The sequence below is a fragment of the Jaculus jaculus genome, chromosome 2, assembly GCF_020740685.1.
Source record: "Jaculus jaculus isolate mJacJac1 chromosome 2, mJacJac1.mat.Y.cur, whole genome shotgun sequence".
NCBI lineage: Eukaryota > Metazoa > Chordata > Mammalia > Rodentia > Dipodidae > Jaculus > Jaculus jaculus.
In genome coordinates this window covers 13767505-13793391 of record NC_059103.1, presented here as the reverse complement: position 1 = coordinate 13793391, position 25887 = coordinate 13767505, and the positions used below count along the sequence as shown (strand labels likewise).

Genomic DNA, 25887 nt, shown 5'->3' with positions numbered 1-25887 from the left:
AGTACTCAGTGGGACCTCAATCATTTACCCAAGAAGAGAGAAGAACCTCTGGATTAACGGAGAGGGACTGGAGTCCCCAGGGAGACTGACTTATCTTATCTGAGGTCATGGAACTCCAAAGAAGACCACCCCTCCCCACCTATACCTGCCCACACAGAATAGAAGCCACAGGGCTGGGAAGATGGCTTAGCAGTTAAGGCACTTGCCTACAAAGGCACGGGACACAGGTTCGATTCCCTAGGACACACGTAAGTCAGATGCACAAGGTGGTGCATGCATCTGGAGTTCGTTTGCAGCAGCCAGAGACCCTGGTGTGCCCATTCTATCTGCCTCTCTCTCAGATAAATAAAAATAAAATATCAAAAAATATAATAGATGCCATGGATTCCTGCTGACATCTGGCTTTAGGTTTCCCTGCTGCCATAAATAACCCCAATTGGCACTTTGTCCGTCAGTAGTACAAGGCCTAGGACAAGCCACATCTCTGCCCCGGACCTCATGTTCCCTCATCCAGAAAGTGCTCTTAGAGCTTGGTGAGCTGCAAAGATGGCTCAGATGCTAAGGGAACTAGCTTACAAGGGCTAGATAGAGGTCAACACCCTAGGACCCACATGAAGCCAGCTGTGCAGTAGTACATGCGTCTGGAGTTTGTTTGCAATTTCAGGAGGCCTTGGTATGCCCATTCACTCTCCCTGTCTCAAATCAATAATATTATATATAACAGACAGAGAAAAAAAAAAAGACAGGGAATGAATATGGGGACTTTGTGAAGAAGAGACGAGAGACTAGTAGAAAGCCAGTGGTAATCTTAGTACCTGGCAAACCAAAGAAGTTGAATACAAGGCAGTCTTTCTTCCCAGCCTTCTTGGTTGTTCTTTTGCAGTGACCGAGGTGAAAAGCAGGCTTTCTAACACTGAGCCACGCCCCCAGCCCCTCACTGGGGGATTCTAGGCAGGAGCTCTACCACTGAGCCACGCCCCCAGCCCCTCACTGGGGGATTCTAGGCAGGAGCTCTACCACTGAGCCACACCTCCAGCCCCTCACTGGGGGATTCTAGGCAGGAGCTCTACCACTGAGCCACGGCTCCAGCCCCTCACTGGGGGATTCTAGGCAGGAGCTCTACCACTGAGCTACACACCCAGCACCTTATTAGCAAACTGTAGCCAATACTTTGTAGCTGAGTTGCATCCCCAGAATTCCCAGACTCTAGAATAGGCAAGTTCCTGCTATGAGTCTCCTGGAAGGGCTGCTAAGTGTCTGTTCCGGAGGCCCACACTGAGGGCAGCCAGCGGTCTACAGCAAGAATGCATCAACCAGAAGGCCAGCTGGGGGTGTGTGTGTCTGGAGGGTGGGATTCCCTAGCAGAGACTATCTCAATAGGTGGGATATCCGGGGGCGGGGGGGGGGGGGGGACATGGTAGGCAGCAATTCCTCTAAGTGTGACCATCAGGTTGGCGGAGGTCCAGCCCTGCCCTTGTCCCGTGCAAGAGGCCAGGAGTGGCCAGGGCCGGTCCGTCTCTCTGCTCACCGTACTGCGTGTTGAACAAAAGCTCCACCTGCTTCCGCAGGGGCCGGATCACGTCGCCGTGGTTGTCTGCAAGGCAAAGGCAAAGGGTGAGCTCCCCACGCGGGGAAGCTCTGCGCTCTCCAGCTCATGTTGGCATTGCCCTGGGATGGGACCTTGGGAAGGGGCGAGGCGCCAGGTAAACCTAAGTCTACGAACATGGCGTCACCCAGGGGATGCTAAAACCAGCCAGTGAGGCAACCTGCAGGGCTCGGTGGTTTTTCTAGGTCAGCAGCATTGCAATAGGAGGCAACTTAAACTGGGGGGGGGGGGGGGAGGGAGGGGGGGCACAATAAGCCTGCAAATTGAGTAGCGAGCCACTGGGTGGCAGTGGACTTTTAATACTCCATGGTTTCCAGGGCAGGCTGGAGATTTGGGAAGTGTGCCCCCGTCTCTTCTGACACCATCATATTTTGTTCCAGTGATAAGGCATTCTAGAGACAAAACAGACCCTGCCCTCATCTGTGCTCCCTTCCTGTAACTTCCCCCAAACTGAGCAGAAGGGAATAAGTAGTTGTACCTCTTAGTTCTAGAACCTGGGGCAACCCACAGGTCTTTAAGTCCCAAAGCAGGGGACTGGAGAGAAATGGGACTGACAGGGAATTGCTGGGGGTGGGGGGCTGGGAGCACAGAAGTAGGTAGGGGACTGTGGGAAATGGATGGAGCCTCACCCTCCACAGGCCTTTCTTCCGGCCGCGGGTCCTCGCTGGGGCCTTTGTCTATGAGAAAACAGAGGATGCTGGGAAACCACATTCATCATGGCCTGCCAGAGGCGTGAGCAGAATGCCTTGACTCTGGTGCATAACAACGTACCCCCAGATGGGATCAGGACACCCCTTGCCACACAGATATTCACCCAGCCCTTGTGTAAGATTGAAAAGCTAAGACCATCCAATTTCTAGCCCCCAGCCATTCATTCTGTTCTCGTCACCGAGGATGCACCGGTCCTCCTACAGTGACGTCAGGAGTTACAAGTGGAGGGCTGGGGAGATGGCTGAGCAGGTAAGGCACTTGCCTGTAAAGCCAAATGAGCTCCAGGTTCAATTCCCCAGGACACTCGCAATCCAGATGCACAAGTGTGGTGCACGTGTTAGAGTTTATTTGCAGTGGCTGGATGCCATTCCCTGTCTCTCTTCCCCTCTCCCCCTCTCTGTCTCCTTTTCTCTCTCACATAAATAAGTAAGTAAATAAAAAGAAGTTACACATGGAGCCAGTTGTGGTAGCAGTTGGGAGCCAGAGAAGCAAGAGGCTGTGAGTACCAGGCCAGCACAGGCTACACAGCAAAACCCTGTCTTCTCTTCTCTTTTCTTTTTTTTTTTTTTTACACCCCCCCCCCCCTCTTTTTCTTGGGTTTTTTAGAGGTAGGGTCTAACTCTAGCCCAGGCTGGTCTTGAACTGACAGTGATCCTCCTACCTCTGGCTCCCAAGTGGTGGGGTTAAAGGCTTGTGTCACAATGCGTAGACATGTCTCTTTTCTTTCTTCTAGGGGTGCGTGTGCATGCACCCGCTATGCAAGAGCTCTACCACTGAGCTACACCCCCAGCCCTCTTTTTATGTTGTTTCAAGACAGGGTCTCACTTGTCTAGGCCTTGAATTCTCAGCAACCTTCTTACTTTGGTCTGGGTAGTGTTGGGGGTACAAGTGTGCTCCACTATGCCTGGTTAAGATTTTTCTGTTTTGTTGCTTTTACTGCAGGACTGGGGATCGAACCCAAGGCTTTGAATATAGCCATTAGATAACATCCACAAAAAATGGAAACAAGCACCTTTAAGCGCTGAACCCATCTCTTCAGCCCACCACACCCACAAATAGATTTAACGCACTGTGTCTCAGCCCCAACGTAAGCAAGTACGTATATGCAACAATCTCAAAATCCAAGAGAAGCCAGACGTGGTGGCGCACGCCTTTAATCCCAGCGCTCAGGAGCCAGAGGTAGGAGGATCGCTGGGAGTTTGAGGCTACCCTGAAGCTACAGAGTGAGTTCCAGGTCAGGCTGGCCTAGAGTGAGACCCTACCTCAAAAAAAACTCCAAACGAAATCCAAATTTACAAACACTCATGCCCTAAAACATTTCAAATAAGGGATACTAATTATGTGTTGAGTTTTCTCTCACAGAAGTGTCCGATTTCTGGGCTGGAGAGATGGCTTAGCGGTTAAGGCCTGTGAGGTTTAAGGACCCAGGTTTGGCTGCCCAGTACCCAGGTAAGCCAGATGCACAAGGAGGCACGTGCATCTGGAGTTCATTTGCAGTGGCTGGAGGTCCTGGCGTGCCCATTCTCTCTCCTCCTCTCAAATTAAAAAAAAAAAAAGGAAAAGCATCTGATTTCAAGAAAAGCCCAGGAGCTTCGGACCCACCTGTCCCTGTGGCTGCCAGGGCATCAGGTCCCCAGCATGGCCAGCCCTGGTCCCCTACCTGTCAGCATTTCCATCCCATAGCCGGAATCCTCGGAGGGTAGAGGCTCCGGGAGAGAGTCTGTCATTTCCTCCAAAGTTGGTGAGGGATCTGGGGAGACAAGTCCAAGTGATGAGGAGTTTTTCTATCTGTTTTACCCATCACGGTCCCAGTTTGACCATGGACTGGGACCCTCAAAAGGCCATGGCGCTGGGCACAGTGGCACGGACCAGAGATCCTACTCACTTGAGAAACAGAGGCAGGAGAATTCAGTGTGTAAGTTGGGAAACTTGGTGAGAACTTGTCTCAAAATAATGAGTAAAAAGAGGTAAAGAGTAAAGCGAGGGCTGGAGAGAGAGATGGCTTAGTGGTTAAGGCACTTGCCAGCAAAGCCTAAGGGCCCAGGTTCGATTCCCCAGAACCCATGTAAAGTCAGATGCACACGGTAACACATGCACCTGGGGGCTCTGGCACGCCCATTATCTCCCTGTCAGTAAAAAGTTTTAAAAATTGGGCTGGAGACCGGGCGTGGTGGCGCACGCCTTTAATCCCAGCACTTGGGAGGCAGAGGTAGGAGGATCGCCGTGAGTTCGAAGCCACCCTGAGACTACAGAGTTAATTCCAGGTCAGTCTGGACCAGAGTGAGACCCTACCTCGAAAAACCAAAAAAAAAAAAAAAAAAATTGGGCTGGAGAGATGGCTTAGCGGTTAAGCACTTGCCTGTGAAGCCTAAGGACCCCGGTTTGAGGCTCGACTCCCCAAAAGCCACATTAACCAGATGCACAAAGGGGCGCATGCGTCTGGAGTTCGTTTGCAGTGTTGGAGGCCCTGGCGCGCCCATTCTCTCTCTCTCTCTCCCTCTTTCTCTGTCTGTTGTTCTCAAATAAATAAATAAAAATAAACCAAAAAAATGTTTTTAAATTACAATGCGTCGCATACATCTGGAGTTCATCCGCAGTGTCTAGAGGCCTCTTTCTCTCAAAACAAACAAACAAACAAAAAACCCCCCAAAAAACTCAACCTGGAAATGATGGAACATTACAGTGTCTTAGCTGGGGCAGTCTCTGGGACACAGGGCAGGACAGCCCCTGCCTAATGTTCTGGGCAGCAGTGGCCCTCGGTCCCTCACCTGGGATGGTGACCTGAATGATGTCCAACTCCTCTGGCTCAATTTTGATGGGTCTCAGCACACCTAACTCCCCAGAGGTGCCTATGAAGAGAAGATGAAGGATTCTGTCAGGTGTGGGTGTGAACTGGGTCACTTCTTGTGTTTGTGAGTTGATAGTGAGTCCCTAAGACATGTCATTACACCTCCCGGCTCTTCCCAAGACCAGGAGTGGAAGGTCAGACAAGCTCTGGGACAACACTAATGTGTCCAATTTTATAGAGCTGGCCACTGAGGCTGGGGTTGGCGGGGAGCTGGAGTAATACCAGGATGTAATTTCTACCCTCCTCCCCTCTCCAGGGGGCTCCCATCAAGCCCTGTTCCTTGTTGTATGAGCCTGGGGGACAGGCATGAACAAAGAACGGTCCCGAGTTTTGTCAGCTCCCAGTCTGCGCTGGTCTCTCCAGCCAGGGCTGCCAACTGGAGGCTGGAGGCCACCCTCCAGGTCACCTGGAACTAGAGCACACAAAGGGGACCAGCTGATTCTCACCTGGCCCACAGTCCTCAGAGAAGCTGCTCTTGTCTGACCTGAGGAGGGAAGGTGGGAAATGATCTGGGGTTGACCTTGTCCTGAGTCATGCTGCCCAGCTCTGCTCCACCCACACTTCACTCCCCCCCACTCCCCCCCCCCCCAACCACCAAAGCAAACCAAGGTGACACACACTTGTAACCTAAGCTCTCGAGAGAGGTGGGAGGCTATCTGGGAGCCCAGGCCAGCCTTGCCTGGGCTCAGGGTAGGGGTAAGATAGGGGAGGCTCTATAAAAAACAAAACAAAACCCAGGGCTGGAGAGGCGGCTTAGTGGTTAAGGCGCTTGCCTGCAAAGCCTAAGGACCCATGTTTGACTCTCCAGATCCCACATAAGCCAGACGCACAAAGGTGAGGCAAGCGCCAGGTGGCACATGCCCACTAGGGGGCACAAGTGTCTGGAGTTCAATGGCATTGGCTGAGGCCCTGGCATACCAATTCTCCCTCTACCCCCACTCCCCACCCCACTCTCTCTATTAAAAAAAAAGAAAGAATGAACAAAGAACACACCAAACCCAAACATCCTTATCTTCCACTTTCCATAGCTCCACACCCACCACCGGCTGGCTCCCAGGACCCAGTATCCATGCTTACCACAGGATGGGACAGTCCCTAATGGGGGACCACTGAGGACTGTGAGACATCAACCTAGAAGAGCTTGGGGGGGGGCGTGGGGGGTACCGGGAGCAAGCTAGGCAGTTCTCTAACGGACAATGATCCCCTCCATGCTCCCTTGTTTTAGAGAGCAAGAGAAGGAGAGAGAGGGAGAGAATTGGCACGCCTGGGCCTCAGGCACTGAATCAAAATCCAGACACTTGTGCCACCTAGTGGGCATGTGCGACCTTGCGCTTGCCTCACGTTTGTGCATCTGGCTTACGTGGGATCTGCAGAGTAGAATATGGGTCCTTAAGCTTCACAGGCAAGTGTCTTATGTACTAAGCCCTGCTCCCCTTTTAACACATGCTAGACAGGTAAGGTCTACTGCTGAGTCACATCCACAGCCCCTCACTGGGGGATTCTAGACAGGTGCTCTATGCTGGCTAATACCCCAAGTCCCTCACGGAAGGATTCTAAGCAGGTGCTGTAACCACTGAGCCACGGCCCCCCACTCCTATGGCTTCTTTCTGCTTCCCAGGAGTTCAGAACATGGATTGTGGTTCCGGGGTATGAGAGTAGGGGCAGTCAGTAACCAGGACCGTGAGGCCTTGTGGGCACTCAGGGTAGATGGCTGACCAATGTGGGTTTGCTAGGAAGGTCTCTAAGGCACAAGACACCTGAAATATCGGAGCCTCCTTGTCCTCACTCTCTTTCTGGCCCTCGGATTCTTGCTGGCCTGCAATAAGTACATGTGGTGATCTTGCGTGATGACCGTGTGACTGTGCAGGGTGGTGGAAGCCACCTAGGTCTCGGCTCTCCCTGCCTGGGACAGCACAGGCCCAGCCCAAGGCCAGGGAGAGATCTTACCGAACAGCCCCAGCTAGGTCCAACATGGCGGCCCTCGAGATCTCGGCGGAGGTATCTTCTGGAGGGCTGGCTGGCTCCAGCTTCGTAGGGTCTTTGGTAAACTTATTCCCTGGGGAAAGATTTGGTTGGGGTCAAGATGGCCGGACTTTAACCAGGTGCACTGGGGCACACCTGTAATCCCAGCACAGAGGAGGGGGAAGGAAGATTGGGAACTGGAGGTTAGTCTGGATTACATAGTAAACCCGAGGCCAGTCTGGGCTACACAGTGAATTTGAGGCCAGTCTGAGGGACATACTGAGTTCAAGGCTAGCCTAGTCTTATATAGAGTTCAAGACCAGTAACCAGATGTGGGGGTGCATGCCTTTGGTCGTAGCACTCAGGATGCTGAGGCGGGAGGATCACTGTGAGTTGGAGGCCAGCCTAGGGCTACAAGGTGGGTTCCAAGTCATCCAGGGTTAGAGTGCGACCTTGCCTCAATAAACAAACAAAAACAATTTAAAAAAAAATGAGAAGCTAGCTTAGTCTATGTAGTTTAAGTCCAGTAGGCAGACATGGTGGCGCACGACTTTAATCCCAGCACTTGAGAGGCAGAGGTAGGAGGAGTGCCGTGAGGTCAAGGCCACCCTGAGACTCCACAGTAATTGCCAGAGAATAAGACCAGCCTAGGCTGCACTGTGAGATCTTGCCTCAAAAGCAAAATAAAATATGGTTGCTTAAAAGGGAACCACATATGTGCTCAGCAAATAAAATTATTATTCCCTGTGCAGGAGACCCTAACCTCCAATTTCACAACGTGGGCCTGGGAGAGACCAGGGTTCACGGGTGTCTTAAGAGTCAGAGGCCATAGCCTAGGGAGAGAATCAAGAATACAGTGTTCAGGGCTGGAAAGATGGCTTAGCGGTTAAGGTGCATGCCTGCGAAGCCTAAGGACCCAGGTTCGACTCTCCAGGTCCCACAGAAGATAGATACACATGGTGGCGCATGTGTCTGGAGTTCCTTTGCAGAGGCTAGAGGCCCTGGCCTGCCCATTCCCACTCTCTTTCTCTCTCTCCCTGTCTGTAATAAATAAATAAAAATAAATCTTAAAAAAAAAAAAAAAAAAGATTACAGTGTTCAGCCCAAGGGGGGTTGGAATCCAGAATAGATACACAGGACCCACTTACCTGTGAAAATTCGTTCATCAAACATCCTGGGGAGAGAGGAAAGAAGACATGAGAAGGATGCGGGCCAGTCCCCTTATGTGATGGTCACTGATCTCACGTGTGTGGCTCGGTGGTGGGGGGGGGGAACGGACTACCCATGCACACAAGAGCTGAGGATGGTGTAGCTGAGGAGATGGCTCAGTGGTTAAAATGCTCACTGGTCAAGCTGGAGGACCCAAGTTTGATCCCCACACTCCACACGTCAAGTTGGAAGCCATGGTGGGCTTCTGGAACCCCAGGATGGGTGGTGAAGAGAGAGGAGAGTTGCCTGGAAGCTCGTGGAGAGTGCAGAGTAAGAAACCCAGCCTCAAATGACGTGAACAGGCAGAGAACTCATGTTGTCCTCGGGCATCCACACCTGCTCCAAGGCACACGGGCCTGTATCCAAACACTCACACAAACGTGCGTGCATGTGCACACTCACACACAAATAAATAAATATGAAAATCATAACCCTAGCCGGGCGTGGTGACGCACACCTTTAATCCCAACATTATTACCATTAGCAGTGGCTAAAGGCCCTGGCACATTCATTCTCTCTCTCTCCCTCCCCCTGCCTATTTCTCACTCTTTCAAATAAATAAAGAAAAATGAAATGCTAAGAAAAAAAAAAAAAGGAGTAACCCTGATTGGGCTAGGGAGAGGGCTCAGTGGTTAAAGGCACCTGCTTGCAAAGCCTGATGCCCCAGGAGTCAATTCCCCAGCATCCATGAAAAGCTGGGCACAAAAAGTGGTACATGTGTCTGGTCAGCCTGAGAAAGCCGAAGGACCCTGGTCGATTCTCCAGGACCCACGTTACCCAGATGCAGAAGGGAGCGCATGTGTCTGGAGTTCGTTTGCAGTGACTGGAGGCCCTGGCGCACCCATCCTCCTTCTCTCTCTCTCCCTCCCTCTTTCTCTGTCAAATAAATAAATAAAAATAAAATATTTTTTCAAAAACGAGAAGCCGGGTGTGGTGGCGCACGCCTTTAATCCCAGCACTTGAGAGGCAGAGGTAGGAGGATTGCCGTGAGTTCGAGGGCACCCTGAGACTCCATAGTGAATTCCAGGTCAGCCTGGGCTAGAGTGAGACCCTACCTCAAAAAACTTAAAAAAAAAAAAAAAGAAGAGAAAAAAAAAGAAGGCTGGGGATGTGGTTCAGTGGTAGAGTGCTAGCTTAGCATGCACAGAGCCCCAGGCTTCATCCGGAGCCCTGTGTAATCTACACATGGGGGTGCACGCCTGTGGCCCCAGCAACGAGGGAGGTAAAAGGCAGGAGGATCAAGCTCAACATCATATTTAGCCAGATGTGGTGGACCATGCCTTTTATTGCAGTGCTCGGGAGGCAGACATAGGAGAATCACTGGGAGGTAGAGGCCAGCCTAAGACTACAGAGTGAATTCCAGGTCAGCCTCAGCTACAGTGAGACCTTACCCTGAAAAAAGCAAGCAAGCAAACAAACAAGCAAGCAAAAAACCTGAAACAAACAAACATCATCTTAGCTAGTTCAAAGACAGCCTGGGCAACATGAGACTCCTCTCAAAAACAATAAAAAGATACATGAGAACAGGGTGTGGCTCATGCCTTTAATCCCAGCATCCGAGAGGCAGGGGTAAGAGGATTGGTGTGAGTTCGAGGCCACCCTAAGACTACACAGTGAATTCCAGGTCAACCAGCCAGTCTGGGCTAGAGTGAAAGCCTATCTTGGAAACCCTTAAAAAAAAAAAAAAATGATGGGCTGGAGAGATGGCTTAGCGGTTAAGCGCTTGCCTGTGAAGCCTAAGGACCCCGGTTCGAGGCTCGGTTCCCCAGGTCCCACGTTAGCCAGATGCACAAGGGGGCGCACGCGTCTGGAGTTCGTTTGCAGTGGCTGGAAGCCCTGGCGTGCCCATTCTCTCTCTCTCCCTCTATCTGTCTTTCTCCCTGTGTCTGTCGCTCTCAAATAAATAAAATAAAAATTAAAAAAAAAATGAGACATGAAGAGAGAAAGGGAAATATTAGGAGGAGGGAGGTTCAATATCCTGGTACCTGTGTAAAGTCAGACACGAAGTCGCACATGTGTTTAGTTTGTATGCAGAGGCAGGAGGCCCTAGAGCACCCATATACTCTTACTTTCAAATAATTTTTCTTAAAAAAAGCCAATTAGACCCGGTATGGTGGCTCATAACTTTGATCCTAGCCCTCAGCAAGCTGAGGTAGCAGGCTTGCCACGAATTCAAGAACAGCCTGGGCTACAGAATGAATTCCCAGTCAGCTTGAACTAGAGCAAGATGCTGCCTCAAAAAAAAAAAGAATTATTATTATTATTATTATTATTATTATTATTATTATTCTGCCAGTCAGGAGAGTCAGTTCCCATGGCTGGGGTAAGACCGAGGGCAGGAATCCCGAACGTGACTTCCTGTTCCTCCCAGAGGCCCCCAGGTTCCTGGCAACTCCGAAGCCCACAGGCATCTGGATTCCACAAGGCCCAGAGGCAGCCACAGAGAGCAATTGTGGAAACTGGCTTCCTGTCTGGGGCCCGCTTCCCTTTCCAGCCCCACCCAGTGACCCAGAGGCTGCAGCTGCAGCAGGAGATCAGGACTGCCGGGCACAGGGAGGAGACTGCACTGGGGACTCAGACCACTGTGAAGCATGCCGAGTGAGACACAGGGACTGGGCAAAAGGTCCAACTTGATGGCCTGGGCCCCCAGGCGCTTCCTGAATTCTAGAAATTTCTCTGTGTGTGTGTGTGTGTGTGTGTGTGTGTGTGTGTGTGTGTGTTAGTGAGGATGGAAACCAGAGCCTCACACATTCTAGATAAGCATTCTATCACTGAGCCATGGCCCCAGCCCCTCAATGGGGGGTTCTAGGCAGGAGCTCTACCACTGAGCCACGGCCCCAGCCCCTCACTGGGGGATTCTAGGCAGGAGCTCTACCACTGAGCCACGCCCCCAGCCCCTCACTGGGGGATTCTAGGCAGGAGCTCTACCACTGAGCCACGCCCCCAGCCCCTCACTGGGGGATTCTAGGCAGGAGCTCTACCATTGAGTCACACCCCAGCCCCTCACTGGGGATTCTAGGCAGGAGCTCTACCACTGAGCCACGCCCCCAGCCCCTCACTGGGGGATTCTAGGCAGGAGCTCTACCACTGAGCCACGCCCCCAGCCCCTCACTGGGGATTCTAGGCAGGAGCTCTACCACTGAGCCTCGCCCCCAGCCCCTCACTGGGGGATTCTAGGCAGGAGCTCTACCACTGAGCCACGCCCCCAGCCCCTCACTGGGGGATTCTAGGCAGGAGCTCTACCACTGAGCCACGCCCCCAGCCCCTCACTGGGGGATTCTAGGCAGGAGCTCTACCACTGAGCCACGCCCCCAGCCCCTCACTGGGGATTCTAGGCAGGAGCTCTACCACTGAGCCTCGCCCCCAGCCCCTCACTGGGGGATTCTAGGCAGGAGCTCTACCACTGAGCCACGCCCCCAGCCCCTCACTGGGGGATTCTAGGCAGGAGCTCTACCACTGAGCCACGCCCCCAGCCCCTCACTGGGGGATTCTAGGCAGGAGCTCTACCACTGAGCCACGCCCCCAGCCCCTCACTGGGGATTCTAGGCGGGAGCTCTACCACTAAGCCACGCCCCCAGCCCCTCACTGGGGGATTCTAGGCGGGAGCTCTACCACTAAGCCACGCCCCCAGCCCCTCACTGGGGATTCTAGGCAGGAGCTCTACCACTGAGCCACACCCCCAGCCCCTCACTGGGGGATTCTAGGCAGGAGCTCTACCACTGAGCCACGCCCCCAGCCCCATCCACACACCTCTTAATGATGAAGTGGATCCCATGCCGCTCCTCTAGAATCCGCTTCAGCTTGGGGACCCCGTAAGTGCAGGGACGCTTGAAGGGGATGTTGTCTGGGATGCCCACAATTTCCACGGCTTCAGGATCGCAGGCAATCTTCCTGTAGGGGACAGGGACCATGTGGTCCAGGCCCAAGGCTTCCGCTGGAAGGACAAGGACAAGGCTGAGTGCAAGAGGACACAGGTCACCTTGGGGCTGGGTAGAAGTCACCATCACCTCCCATGGAATCATCAAACCATGTCACCCCTCTCCCTCTCTCAGTCTCTCTCTCTCTCTGTGTCCCCCGTTTTGTTTTGAGACAGAGTCGCATGTAGTCCAGGCTGGCCTCCCCTATACAATGGAGGATGACCTTAAACTGATCTTTCTGCTTCTACTCTCTAGTGCTGGGAATTCAGGCACATACCGTCATATACTAAAGACCAATCTCAGGGCCTCGTCCATGCCAGACAAGCACTCCATCAACTGAGCTGTATCCAGGCCTCTTTTTTTTTGAATTTAATATTTTTGTTTATTTATTTTTTATTTATTTGAGAGAGAGAGAGACAGAAAGAAAGAAGCAGATAGAGAGAATGGGTACACCAGTGTCTTCAGCCATTGCAAATGAACTCGAGAGGCATGCACCACATTGTGTATCTGGCTTACATGGGTACCAGGGAATGGAACCTGGGTCCTTAGGCTTTGCAGGCAAGTGTCTTAACCATTAAGCCATCTCTTCAGCCCAGGAACTGAATTTCAGATCAAGGCTTACATAGTTTTGAAATCTATAGAACAAACTGAAACTCAGATGACAGATGCAGATCTCTCTTTTTGTCCTTTGAGACTGGAGCTCATGAAGATTAGGTTATCCTGTAACTTCTGATCCGCCTGTCTCTACCTCCCAAGTGCTGAGACTGCAGACATACACCATCATACACAGCTCCAACTTTTTATTTCTTTTTTTTTTAAATAAAATTATTTGAGGGGCTGGAGAGATGGCTGAGTGGTGAAGGCACTTGCCTGCAAAGCTAAAGGACCCACATTTGATTCCCTAGAACCCATGTAAAGCCAGATGCACGAGACGTGAACGAACTCCTGACCCGTCAGTGCCTCTTGCCACTGCAAGCAAACTGCAGATGCATGTGCCACTCTGTGCATCTGGCTTTATGTGGGACCTGGGGAATCGAACCCAGACCAACAGCCTTTGCAGGAAAGCAATTTTATAGCTCAGCCATCTTCCCAACCCTACAGCTACAGCTTCAAAGATTTCTTCATTTCTTGAGACAACAGGGTCTTCATGCGGGCCCATGCTCTGGCCTCCTCCCATTCACAAGTTATCTGTGCTCTATAGATGCAGCTCAGTGCTGTCCCCAGCCACACCCTGGACAGTACAGGGCAGTACAGAAAAGCCCGGCTGCCTCTGGCGTCACTGACATTGTTTTCCTGTTGACGCAGACAACAGGTCTGTCTGCGTTGGTGGCTCTGGCAGCCAGCTGTCTCTGTGAAGCCACACTTAGCTCATTGTCAAATTAAACCTTCGAAATCTCAATAGCAGTCAACAGCTTTTTTTTTTTTTTCCTCCCACCCCCACCTCCTGCCTCAGGAGCTATCCCACCAGCTATCCAGCGCTTCAGAATCCCTTCTGAGTCCACAGGAACTGATCTTGTCCCCATTCGGCGTCAGATCTGTCCTTTTAGCATTGAGGAGGTTTGGTGGACTATCTCGCCTGGCTGCCAGCCACTACCTGCTGGGAATACACAAAGTCCACCATGTGCCATCCTGGTCTCTCAGTGTCCTCCCAGGTGGTGATGTCCTGGTGACTCCCTAAAACTGGGATTTGCCCCATTTTTTTAAAAATTGATTTATGCATTTGAACAACAGAGAGGGGAACAGAGGGAGAAAGAGGCAGATCCATGGGCAGAATGGTCGTGGAAGGCCTCCAGCCACTGCAAATGAACTCCAGACACCTGTGCTACATTGTGTAGCTGGCTTACGAGGGAACTGGGAAGTGAACCTGGGTCCTTCGGCTTTGCAGGAAAGTGCCTTAGCCACTAAGCCATCTCTCCAGCCCTGGTTTTTTTTTTTTTTTTTCCTTTCCTTTTTAAATTTCTTTTCTTTTCTTTTGATACAGGGTCTCACATAGTCCAGACTGGCCTCAATACATAGCTGAGAATGTCCATGAAATTCTGAGTACCGGGATTATAGTTAGGCACCACCACACCCGATTAAATGGTACAGGGGATTGAAGTCCGGGTTTCGCGCCTGCTAGGCAAGTACTCTACCAGCTGAGCTCCACTTCCAGCTCGTGCCCTAGTTCTTTATTTCTCCGAGACAGGGTCTCTCTATGTTGCCTGAGCTGTCTGGGACTCATCTCCCCGCCTTAGCCTCCTGAGTGCTGGGTTTATGGGGTGTACCACCACTCCAGGTCACTCCTCCAACACACATTTTTTCTTTCTTTCTTTTTTGTGGTTTTTCAAGGTAGGATCTCACTCTACCCCAGGCTGACCTGGAATTCACTATGTAGTCTCAGGGTAGCCTTGAACTCACGGCGATCCTCCTACCTCTGCCTTCCGAGTGCTGGGATTAAAGGCGTGCGCCACCATGTCTGGCCTTTAGAAGGTAGGGTCTTGCTCTATCCCAGGCTGACCTGGAATTTTACTCTGTAGTCTCAGACTGGCTTCAAACTCATAGCAATTCTCCTGCCTCTGCCTCCTGGGTGCTGGGATTAAAGGCGTGTGCCACCATGCCCAGCTTCTTTTTTTGAAGTGGGGTCTTGTTCTAACCCAGGCCACCCTGTACTGCCAGGCTAGCCTCAAACTCATGACGATCCTCCACCTCTGCCTCCCAAGTGCTGGGATTAAAGGCATGTGGCCCCACGTTCGGCTTTCTTTTCTGTTTTGTGTCCCCTCTGTCCCCCACCACATCATTAGCCCACCACACACAGACCTGGTGGCCAGAAGGACATCACCAGAAGAGTGTCCAGTCACCCACCCAGTGTGTGTGGGATGTCCCAGGCTACCAACAGTCCACACATAGGGTCCCCAGCTCTCATGGGGTGTCCTTTTCCGGAGTGCGGCTCAAGGGGAACTGTGGCTGAAGAAAGAGCATTCCTCGGCCAGTCCACGCCCTGGTGGTGGCTCAACATCTCGCACCTGGGAGGCTCTGTCCTCTGCCAAGTCCAAGGCTCAAACCAGGCTGGAAGACCTGCAGGCCGTCCGGATTCACTCTGGTCTCCAACGTGGGCCTGACTGAGCATAATCACTCTTAGACACAGAGCGGGCACTTGAGGCTCACCTGCCTGGGGCAGGGGATTCCACTGCAGGTAGCCACTTGGGCACCCCCAAAGTCCTCCTCAGAAACCCCACTCTGCCCTTCCCCGGCCAGGAAGCAAGGCCAACCACGCCACAGCCCAGCAAGTGTACCAATTCAAGAGGGCACACGGCTCCCCAGCCTGAGACACCAGCCACTTCTGAGCTGTCCTCACTGCCTTCCTGACTGACCAGTGTGGACTCCTGAATGCTAATGCCCAACTGCTGGAGAGCCGTGGTGGCGCACGCCTTTAATCCCACCACTCGGGAGGCAGAGATAGGAGGATCGCCAGGAGTTCGAAGCCACCCTGAGAATACAGAGTGAATTCCAGGTTAGCCTGGCCTAAGTGAGACCCTAGCTCAGGGGGAAAGGGGCGGGGGAAGAAATGCTGCTGCTCTTTGCTTCTGCATACATGTGCCCACAATTGTATGCATCTGTGTACAAAGTGCCCCTAACTGTACGCACCTGCATGCAGTGCCTACAGTTGTATGCCCATTACTGTATGCTGTTGTATTCGTGCTGCCCGCAACGACTGGCCCACAGCTACATACAGGTAAGTGCCCACTGCCACCTGCGTCGGCATACAGGTGACCTTCTGGCCACCAGCGACTGTGCTGTACTTTCCTTTTTTTTTTCCTTTAACATTTTCCTCTTTTTTTTTTTTTTTACTTTATTTTCATTTATTTATTTGAGAGAGGGAGAGGAAGGAACAGAGAGGGGGAGAAGGAGAATGGGCGCCGCCCCCTTGTGCATATCTGGCTAACGTGGGTCCTGGGGAATCGAACCAAGGTCCTTTGGCTTTGCAGGCAAATGCCTTAACCGCTAAGCCATCCCCCCGCCCCCCTCTGTTGTACTCTTCTAGGTGAAAAGCACCAATATGGAGGTCCCTATACTTGTCAAGTTATAGGCCTGGGGGCTTGCTGCCTGAGTGAGGTGGGCTGGCATTTGCAATGATCCCAGCTCTGTCACAGGTGCTGGGGGTGCAGAGGGGGCCAGGCACAGTCCCACCCCACAAAGAGACAGAGGCAGACAAGGAACAGCAGCTAAGCAACATGAGCCAGTTAGTTGTGACGGGGCAGGCTTGTAATCCTAGCTACTCAGGAGGCCGAGGCACAAGGATATCAAGCTCAAGGACAGCCTGGGCAATGTAGTGACATTCTGTCTGAAAATGAAAAACATGAAAAGCACTGAGGTGTGAGTCAGCGACAGAATGCTTGTCCAGCACATGTAGAACTTGGATTCAATCTCCAACACTGTAAAAAAGAAAGACAGTTAGGAAAAGAAGAAAGGAAGGAAGGAAAGGAGGGAGGGAGGAAGGAAGGAAGGAAAGTAAAGAAGAGAGGAGAAAAAAAGAAACTGAGTAATGCTCAAGTCAGAGGGAAACCTCACAGTATTGGGGGCCCACGCAACCCAGGCTGGCCCTCCCTATAGGAGGGGAAACCCAAGTTGAGGCTCAAAAAATACTTGGGCCTGGTGGCCTTTAATCCCAGTGCTCATGATGCAGAGACAGGAAGACCACTGTCACTTTGAGGCCAGCCTGAGACTACAGAGCAAATTCCAAGTCAGCCTGAGCTAAAAGCAAGAAACCAAACACACACACACACACACACACACACACACACACACACACACACACGCGCGGCATTTGTCCCCTAAAGTTTAAAAGCCCTGAAAGTGGAGGATACAGAACAGACACAGACACACACACACACACACACACACACACACACGCGGCATTTGTCCCCTAAAGTTTAAAAGCCCTGAAAGTGGAGGATACAGAACAGACACAGAAAATGGAGCCAGGCTTGGATGCTCACACCTGTCATCCCAGCACGTGGGGGAGAATGAAGCATTGGAGTTTGAGGCAAAACTGGAATAAGAGATCCTATCTCGAAAATAACTGGAGCTGGCCATACTGGCTCATGCCTATTATCCCAGCATTTGAGAGGCTGAAGCAGGATTGCTGGGAGTTTGAGGCCAGCCTAGGTTACAGAGCGAGAATCCTTCTCAAAACCATGGGCCGGGGAAATGGCTCAGCAATGAAAGGCGCTTGCTTGCAAAGTCTGCTGGCCTGAGTTTAATTCCCCAGTACCCACATAAAGTCAGATGCGCAAAATGGAGAATGCATCTGGAATTTGCTGTAGCAGCAAGGGGCCCTGGTGTGCCCACACGCACGCACGCACGCACGCACGCACGCTTGATTAACCCCAGAGGAAGAATATCACCGTTGAGTTCAAGGCCACCCTGAGGCTACATAGTGAATTTCCAGGTCAGCCTGGGCTAGAGCCAGACTCTACTTCGAGAAACCAAAAGAGAAATAAAAGTATAAAAAGCAGGGCATGTTATGGGGCTTTGAGGCCGAGCTAGCCAACACAGAGGCAGTACATTCCCAGGCCGCTCCTGTCCCCACAGGTGACTCAAGGTCTGGGGCGATGCCATCACTCCCACCCCCGGGAAGAGCGTGCAAGGGAAATATTGACACAGCCGCCACCCCCCACCCAGACAGCGAGCCCACACGGGATGACATTCGCGTTGACGCCGCGCGGCTGCCAGCATATGGCTCCCGCTGTCGTGTTGGGGAACACAGCGATTGCCACATATAATGAGATACTCCGCGCGGCTGCTGGGGCCACCCGGCAGGCCGAGCCGCCCACTCACCGTATCTGCTGTTGAAAAGAATCTGCACGCACTCCCGGAGCGTGTTGATGTCCTCCGTTTCCTTTATGAAGGCGTCCCACTTCTCTATGAAAACACAGACGGTCCAGTGAGAGAGGCAGTCCCAGCAGGGGGATGTGGCCCCCCCTCAAAGACAGCCACACTCCCTCCTCCGGACCTGGGGTGCTGGGCTGGCTCCCACTCCACCTTCCACTCATTCCCACCTCAGCCTCTAATGCGATTCCAGAACGCTCAGATGGCATCTCTGAATTGACAATGTCCCTGTGGTCTCCATGGATCATGCGTACTGTATAGCCAGTCCCCTATTCTATCTGACCTAACCCAGGCAGACAAGGGACAAGACAAGGAGAGCAGTGTCCCTTAACACAAAAGAAAGAAAAGTCTTCGTGTTTTCTTTCTTTAAAAAAAAAAAAAAAATTTTTTTTAATTTGGGGTTGGAGAAATGGCTTAGCCATGAAGGCGCTTGCTTGTAAAGCCTAAGGACCCAGGTTCAATTCCCCAGTACCCTGGTAAGCCAGATGCACAAAGTGGTACATGCATCTGGAGTTCGTTTCCAGTTGCTAGAGGCCCATTCTCTCACACAATAATAGATAAAATATTTAAGGAGTATTTTTAGGGTCTGGAGATATGGCTTAGTGATTAAAGCACTTGCTTGCAAAGCCAAAGGACCCAGGTTCAACTCCCCAGAACCCACACAAGCCAGATGCACAAGGTGGCACATGCGTCTGGAGTTCATATGCAGTGGCTGGAGGCCCTGGTGCCGCCATTCTCTCTCTCTCAAATAAATAAATAAAATATTAAAAAATATTTTTAGTTATGTATTTGCAAGGAGGGGATAAACACACCAGGGCCTCCTACCACTGCAAACAAACTGCAGACACACACACCACTTTGTGCATCTAGCTTTATGTAAGTATTGGAGAATCAAACCCAGGCCATTAGGCTTTGCAAGCAAGTGGCTTTAACCACTGAGGAACTCTCCAGGCCCCTCCTTTACTGAAAGAGTCTCAAGTTCAGATCATGAGGCATGTGTCACCATACCTAGTGAAACTTTATGTGGTGCTGGGGATGGAACTCAGCCTTGCAAATGCTACATGAGCATTCCAACACTGAGTCACACCCCAGCCCCTCACTGGGGGATACGAGGCAGGAGCTCTACCACTGAGCCATACCCCCAGCCCCTCACTGGGGGATATGAGGCAGGCACTCTACTATTGAGCTACACTCCTCCACCCCCCAATGGGGTATTCTAGACATGTACTCTACCACTGAGCCACACTCCCTTCCTCTCACTGGGGGATTCTAGGCCCCGGACATGAAGCGACAGGATTTGATATTTTCCCTGCTGGACTTTGGTCTTGATTCGTTCTAATCCCTTGTATGCCCACTCCTCCTTTTGGGATGGGGATACTTATTCTATATCACTGTGTGTAGGAAGCATAAGCCTGGAGCTTAAGCCATTTTTCAGTTAGATTAAAAAAATTATTTTATTATGGAACTTCCCCTGGATCTGTAACTTTCAATAAATATCCCTTCCTCCATAAAAAAAAAAAATTATTTTATTTATTTATTTGAAAGTGACAGAGAGAGAAAGAGGCAGATAGAGAGAGAGAGAGAGAAAGAATGGGCACTCAGGGCTTCCAGCCACTGCAAAGGAACTCCAGATGTGTATACCCCCTGTGCATCTGGCTAACGTGGGTCCTGGCGAATCGAGCCTCGAACTGGGGTCCTTAGGCTTCACAGGCAAGCGCTTAACCACTAAGCCGTCTCTCCAGCCCCACACTCAGCTTTTTATGTGGATACTAGGAATTGAACTCAGGTCCTCATGTTTGCAATAGCAAATACTCTTTCCTGTTGAGCCAGGCCCCAAATACTTGTTTGAAGCTGTATTTTGGGGGTCATTTGGCACATTGCAACTGACACCTCTCACATCCTGACTCGACTCACAGTTCCCGGGCAGAGTTGTTCCTCCCACCTCCCCCAAGTGCCCAGTGGGCTTATTTCCATTGCTTGGACCACCTCCACCCCTTGCCACCAACACTCTCATTTGAGCCAGGTCTCCGCCAAGGGCACCGGCCTACCTGACTTGTCATGGACGATGGAGAAGAGGATACGCTTGGAAGCATGGACATTCTGGATAAGAGGTCCACCAGGTCCCGCAGGCTTCTGTCCTGGACAAGTGACAGGAGAAGGGCACATTTGGGAGGGGTCCCATGAGAAAGGGCCCTGCGCCAAGCCCTAGGACATGGGCTCTAGCCCTGGCATAAGAGCTGAATTTGCTAGGGAGACCCTAGAACTAAGTCCTGTGACCGTGAACTCAAGGTTGGTTTCCCAACAGGGGCTCCAAGTTCCTCTACACAAGAATCTACTATCCAAAGGAGGTCAAGGGTTACCTTTGCCAATGAGGATGTCTACTTCAGGTACAGATACCCTCCTCACCCTAACCCATCCACCCACCCACCCACTCACTCATAAAGTCACATACACACACCTTGGCTTGACATATCCAGTCTTCATGGTTTCATCCCCTTTTACTAACAAGCAACCTACTATGTGCCATATATTGGAATGAGCTCTGGCAGGGGGTGGGGGAGAGAATACCACAGCCAGGCCAGCCTCAAACTGGCAACGTGGCCAAGGGTGACCTTAAAACTCCTGGTCCTCCTGCCTCTACCTTGCCCCTGAGTTCTGGGGTCACATGCGTGTGCCAGCACGCCTGGTTTATGTTGTGCTAGGGCTGGAACCCAGGGCTTCGTGCACGCCTAGGCAAACACTTGACCCGCTAAGCCATAGTTTTACACTCATTCTTATTTTTCCAAATTTACCTTTTGTTTTTTTTTGAGACAAAGCCTTACTACGTAGTCCAAGTTGGCCTTAAATTCCAATCCTCCTACCCCCGCCTCCAAAGCACTGGGATTATAAGAATGCATTACCATCCCAACAAAACAAGCTTTTCAAATAAAATGACCATTTAGGCTATGGGTATAAGGTATAGAGAAAACAAGCAAATTTGATATTTATTTTACTTTTTTTTTTTTGGCTTTTTGAGGTAGGTTCTCACTCTGGCCCAGATTGACATGGAATTCAAGGCTGGCCTCGAGCTCACAGAGATCCTCCTACCTCTGCTTCTCCTAGGGTTAAAGGTTGTGTACCAACACCCCAAGATTTGTTTTGGCTTTAGTTTATTTTTAAGATAGGGTTTTATGCAGTCCAGGCTGGCCTCAGACTCACTGTGTAGCTAAGGGTGACCTCGAACCCCTGATCCTCACTTCTCTACTTACACATTTAGACTTAAGATTGTGTTCCCCAAGGTATCTCACCACGTATAAGCAAAACCTCTGAAATTTGAAAACAAAAACCTCAAATCTTTGGGGGTCTTGGTCCCAAGCATCACAGAGGTGAGAGTTAACATGTATGAGCAGATGAGGAAACAGAGGCTCACAGAAGTGGGGACTTGCCCTGCCATACGCAACCACAGAGTAGAGCAGACAGGGTATGAATTAACACATCCCTCACATTCAGCTGTTTCTTCTCTTGGCCTCTAAGCCTTGAATCCAAGCAAGGTATGTAGTAGGTGCTTACTAAATGTGTCTAGCTTCATAAGCATGAATACGCCCTTGACCACCCCACGGGGTCACCATCAACACCTCTTGGTCACAGCCAAGGGCTATTCCCAGATAGCGGAGTGGAGGCCTGCCAAATGCAGCCGGATCCCAACCTCAGTCCCGACCCAAGACGCGCAGGAGCCCACTGCGTCATTACCACAGCAGTCAGAGAAGTCTTGGACAACAGGGACCTTGGGCTCAGGCCCGGGCCGGCCCAGGCTTAGGTCACTGGGAGTCAGTGGGCAGGGGGTCGCCTCCTGCTTCAGTTCCCGGATGGCATGGTTGGGCATCGCAGTGGTGTACAGGAAGCTGGCCACGGAGGATGAGGCAGCATTGGGAACCAGTTCCTGGGGGGCGACTTTGGGGGTCTGACCATGCAGACCACAGTCCCGGGATCCCTTGGGCAGCAGGGAGACACCGTTCAGTTCCACCAGCGGTTTTGAGTCTTGCCCACCATCATCGAATGGCCTGAATGAGAGAGAGAGGACGTGAGGACAGCCTTGGGCACTGGCTCTGCCTGTCATAGCTCTTTTGACACACTACGCAGCCTCTGTAGAGCACAGCAATGCTGCAATGCTGCACAAGCCAGGTTCCACTTCATAGATGCAGATGCAGGCCCAGAGGTGGGGTGTGTGATGCATCCAGTACCCAAGAGGGACCAGAACCTACCCCCAGGCCTGTTTCAGGCCATCGGTCACACCCTCCTCTGGCTCCCTCCCATCCTGTTGGCCCCAGTCTTTCCTGTATCTCTGGAGCAAACTTAGCAACTGGGTGTAAGACACCTGGGCAGAAAGGCAACCAGGCTGTCTTGTCTAGCCCTGACACATCAGTTCCTAACAAGTCTGATTCACAACTAGGCTCATCATATAGCCCAGGCTAGCCTTGAGCTCACCATATGGCCAAGGATATCCTCCTGCCTCAGCCTCCCAACCAAGTGCTGAGATTAAAGTCATATCCCATCATACTCAGCTAATCTTGAGCAGAGAGAAGGGAAAAGAGAATGGGTGTGCCAAGGCCTTTTGCTGCTGTAAACCAACTCCAGATGCATGCACCACTGGTGCATCTGGTTTTATGTGGATACTGGGGAAGTGAACCAGGGGGCCAAAAGTCTTTGCAAGCAAGTGCCTTTAGCCACTGAGCCACCTCCTCAGACCCAAACACTATTTTAAAAAATGTATTTTATTTATTTGAGAGAGACAAAGAGGCAGAGAGAGAGAGAGAGAGAGAGAGAATGGGAGTGCCAGCGCCTCCAGCCACTGCAAAGGAACTCCAGATGCATGCGCCCCCTGTATGTATGTGCAACATTGTATGCTTAAGTCACTGCATGTCTGGCTTACGTGGGACCTGGAGATTCAAACATGAGTTCTTAGGCTTTGCTGGCAAGTGCCTTAATCACTAAGCCATCTCTCCAGCATTTTTCTTCTTTTCTTTTTTTTCTTTTTCGAGGTAGGGACTCACTGTAGCTCAGGCTGACCTGGACATCACTCTGTAGTCTCAGGGTGGCCTCGAACTCATGGCAATCCTCCTACCTCCGCCTCCCAAGTGCTGGGATTAAAGGCATATGCCACCATGCCTGGCCATTTTTTTCTTTTTATAAGAAAAAAACATTTTATTTTTATTTATTATTTGAGAGAGGAAGAGAGATGGAGAGAGGCAGATAGAGAGAGAAAGAATGGGCATGTCAGGGCCCTCAGCCACTGCAAACAAGCTCCAGATGTATGTGACCCATTGTGCATCTGGCTTATGTGGGTTCTGGAGACTTGAACCAGGATCCTTTGGCTTTGCAGGCAAACACCTTAACCAGTAAGCAATCTCTCCAGCACAAACACTTTCTTTTTTAATTGATACAGGGACAGACTTTATAGTTCAGGCTAGCCTTGACCTACCATGTAGCCAAGGATGATGACCTTGAATTCCTAATCCTCCTGCTTCAGCCTCCTAAGTACTGAGGGTACAAACCATGTGCCTCCATATCCACTAACTTTTTTGTGCATGTGCCTATGTGCGTGGGTACACATGTGTGCACGTAGAGGCCAGAGGTTGATGGCAGTGTCTTCCTCAGTCTCTCTGTACCTTATTTATTTATTTTTTCTCTCTCTATTGGTTTTGCAAGGCAGGGTCTCACTCTAGGCCAGGCTGACGTGGAATTCACTGTGTAGTCTCAGCGTGGCCTCGAACCCATGGTGATCCTCCTACCTGTGCCTTCTGAGTGCTGGGATTAAAGATGTGTGCCACCTTGCCCTGCCATCCTTATTTCTTGAGACAGGGCCTCACCCCGAACCTACAGGCCACCAAGTCAGCTAGACTAGCTAGTCATCGAGCCCTAAAGGATACTCCTGCCTCTGCCTCTCCAGCTCTGGAATTGCTGGCACAGGCCACCACTCCCAGCTTTTATACAGGAGCCGGGGATCTGAACTCAGGTCTTTGTGGTTGTGGTGGTAGAATTAGGGGTCTCCCATAAATTCATACGTTTTGAATGGTGGTTCTCAGCCGATGGCATTTTTTGGGGGGGAGACCCTTGCTGAACGACATGTGTTGATGGGGTCAGGCTTTTGGGTTTTGTAGCCAGGACCCCTTTGCCAGAGTTTGGTTCAGTTTCTTCCTTTCTTTCTCTTTAATTTTTTTTATGTATTTTTATTTTTATTTTTTTTTAATTTTTCTTAGCATTTTCCATGATTATAAAAAAATCCCATGTTAATTCCCTCCCCACCCACACACTTTCTCCTTTGAAATTTCATTCTCTATCATATTACCTCCCCATCTCAATCACCGTACTTACAAATACACAATATCAACCTATTAAGTACCCTCCTCCCTTCCTTTCTCTTCCCTTTATGTCTCTTTTTTAACTAACTGGCCTCTGCTACTAAGTATTTTCATTCTCACGCAGCCCAATCATCTGTAGCTAGGATCCACATATGAGAGAGAACATGTGGCGCTTGGCTTTCTGGGCCTGGGTTACCTCACTTAGTATAATAATCCTTTCCAGGTCCATCCATTTTTCTGCAAATTTCATAACTTCATTTTTCTTTACCGCTGAGTCTTTAATATTTTTTATTTATTTATTGGAGACAGAGAGAGAAAGAGAGATTGGGTGCGCCAGGGCCTCCAGCCACTGGAAACAGACTCCAGATGTGTGTTTCACCGCCTTGTGCATCTGGCTTGCGTGGGTCCTGGAAAACTCAACCTGGGTTCTTTGGCTTTGCAGGCAAGCACCTTAACTGTTAAGCCATCCCTCCGGGCCTTGGTTCAGTTTCTTAATGCTGTTGTTCATCTGATGCTGGCAAGGAGGTGATGCCCAGCCTCTGCTCAAACCATGCTTTCCCCTGCCACCATGAAACTTCTCATGCCAAAATAAACCCTTTCCTCCCACAAGCTGTTTCTGGTCAGGTATTTGGAGACTTGAACTGCAGAAGGCCAGTGATTATACAGCAAGCATTTTACCCACTGAGCCATCCCCCAGGGCCCCAGCTAACACAGTCTAAGAAAAAAAAAAAAAAAAGGAAAAGGAAGCTGGCTATACAGCCCAGGTTGACCTTGATCCTCCCACTTTCAGCTCCCAAGTGCTGGGGTTAGAGGCTCGCGCCTCGGCTGACTCTCTCAATGTCTCACTTCGGTGCAGTCCATCCCTAGTGCTGCAAGGCCAGCGGCGCAACTTTCCCCAGAGCTTCTGCCCACTGTAACAAAGAAGCTCCCTGGGAAAGCTTCCAGGGGGACCCCGCCCCTGCCCCCCTGGGATCCTGCACTGGGTGCCTCGGGGCGGCGTCTCCGGGAGGGCGGCGTGGCTCACTCACCTCTTGAGCTTGAAGCGGATGTGGTGGCTGTGCTCCAGGATGGCCATGAGCGCCTTGGGGTCATACTCCGTGGGCCTGCGGAAGGCCAGGCCCTCCGGCAGCCCCTGCACGGCCAGCAGCCCTGGCTCCCTGAGTAACCTTTCATAGGGCAGTGGCACCACGGTGGCCCTGCCCAGGGCCTCACCTGTCAGGGAGTGAAGGAGTGGGGCTCAGCATGGACTTAGGGTCAGGGTGGGTACACCAGAGCTGGGCAGTGTTGAAGGGCTCCGGGTGCCACGTGGTTGCAGAGATGGGGCAGAAAAAGCCCCACTCGGCTCCCCCTCCCTTCCCACTGCACGTGAGGGCTGGAAAACAAACAAACAAACAAAAAAGAGGTACCAGATGGCTCCTATGCTAGATT

The 25887-nt window shown here is 51.3% G+C and overlaps 1 protein-coding gene across 1 annotated transcript in view; it reads right to left on the bottom strand.

Annotated features, from left to right (window-relative positions):
- The window catches only part of Gtf2ird1 (GTF2I repeat domain containing 1), a 111663-nt gene that overhangs the window by 31631 nt on the left and 54145 nt on the right, over positions 1-25887 (bottom strand). The window contains exons 5-16 of the mRNA XM_045143784.1: positions 25488-25671; positions 21851-22161; positions 20170-20259; positions 18071-18154; positions 12087-12270; positions 8276-8301; positions 7113-7221; positions 5612-5649; positions 5086-5166; positions 3978-4067; positions 2236-2283; positions 1529-1594 (exon numbers count right to left, since the gene is read on the bottom strand). Coding sequence (XP_044999719.1) covers positions 1529-1594; positions 2236-2283; positions 3978-4067; positions 5086-5166; positions 5612-5649; positions 7113-7221; positions 8276-8301; positions 12087-12270; positions 18071-18154; positions 20170-20259; positions 21851-22161; positions 25488-25671 — 1311 coding nt within the window. The remainder of the gene's footprint in view (positions 1-1528; positions 1595-2235; positions 2284-3977; positions 4068-5085; positions 5167-5611; positions 5650-7112; positions 7222-8275; positions 8302-12086; positions 12271-18070; positions 18155-20169; positions 20260-21850; positions 22162-25487; positions 25672-25887) is intronic.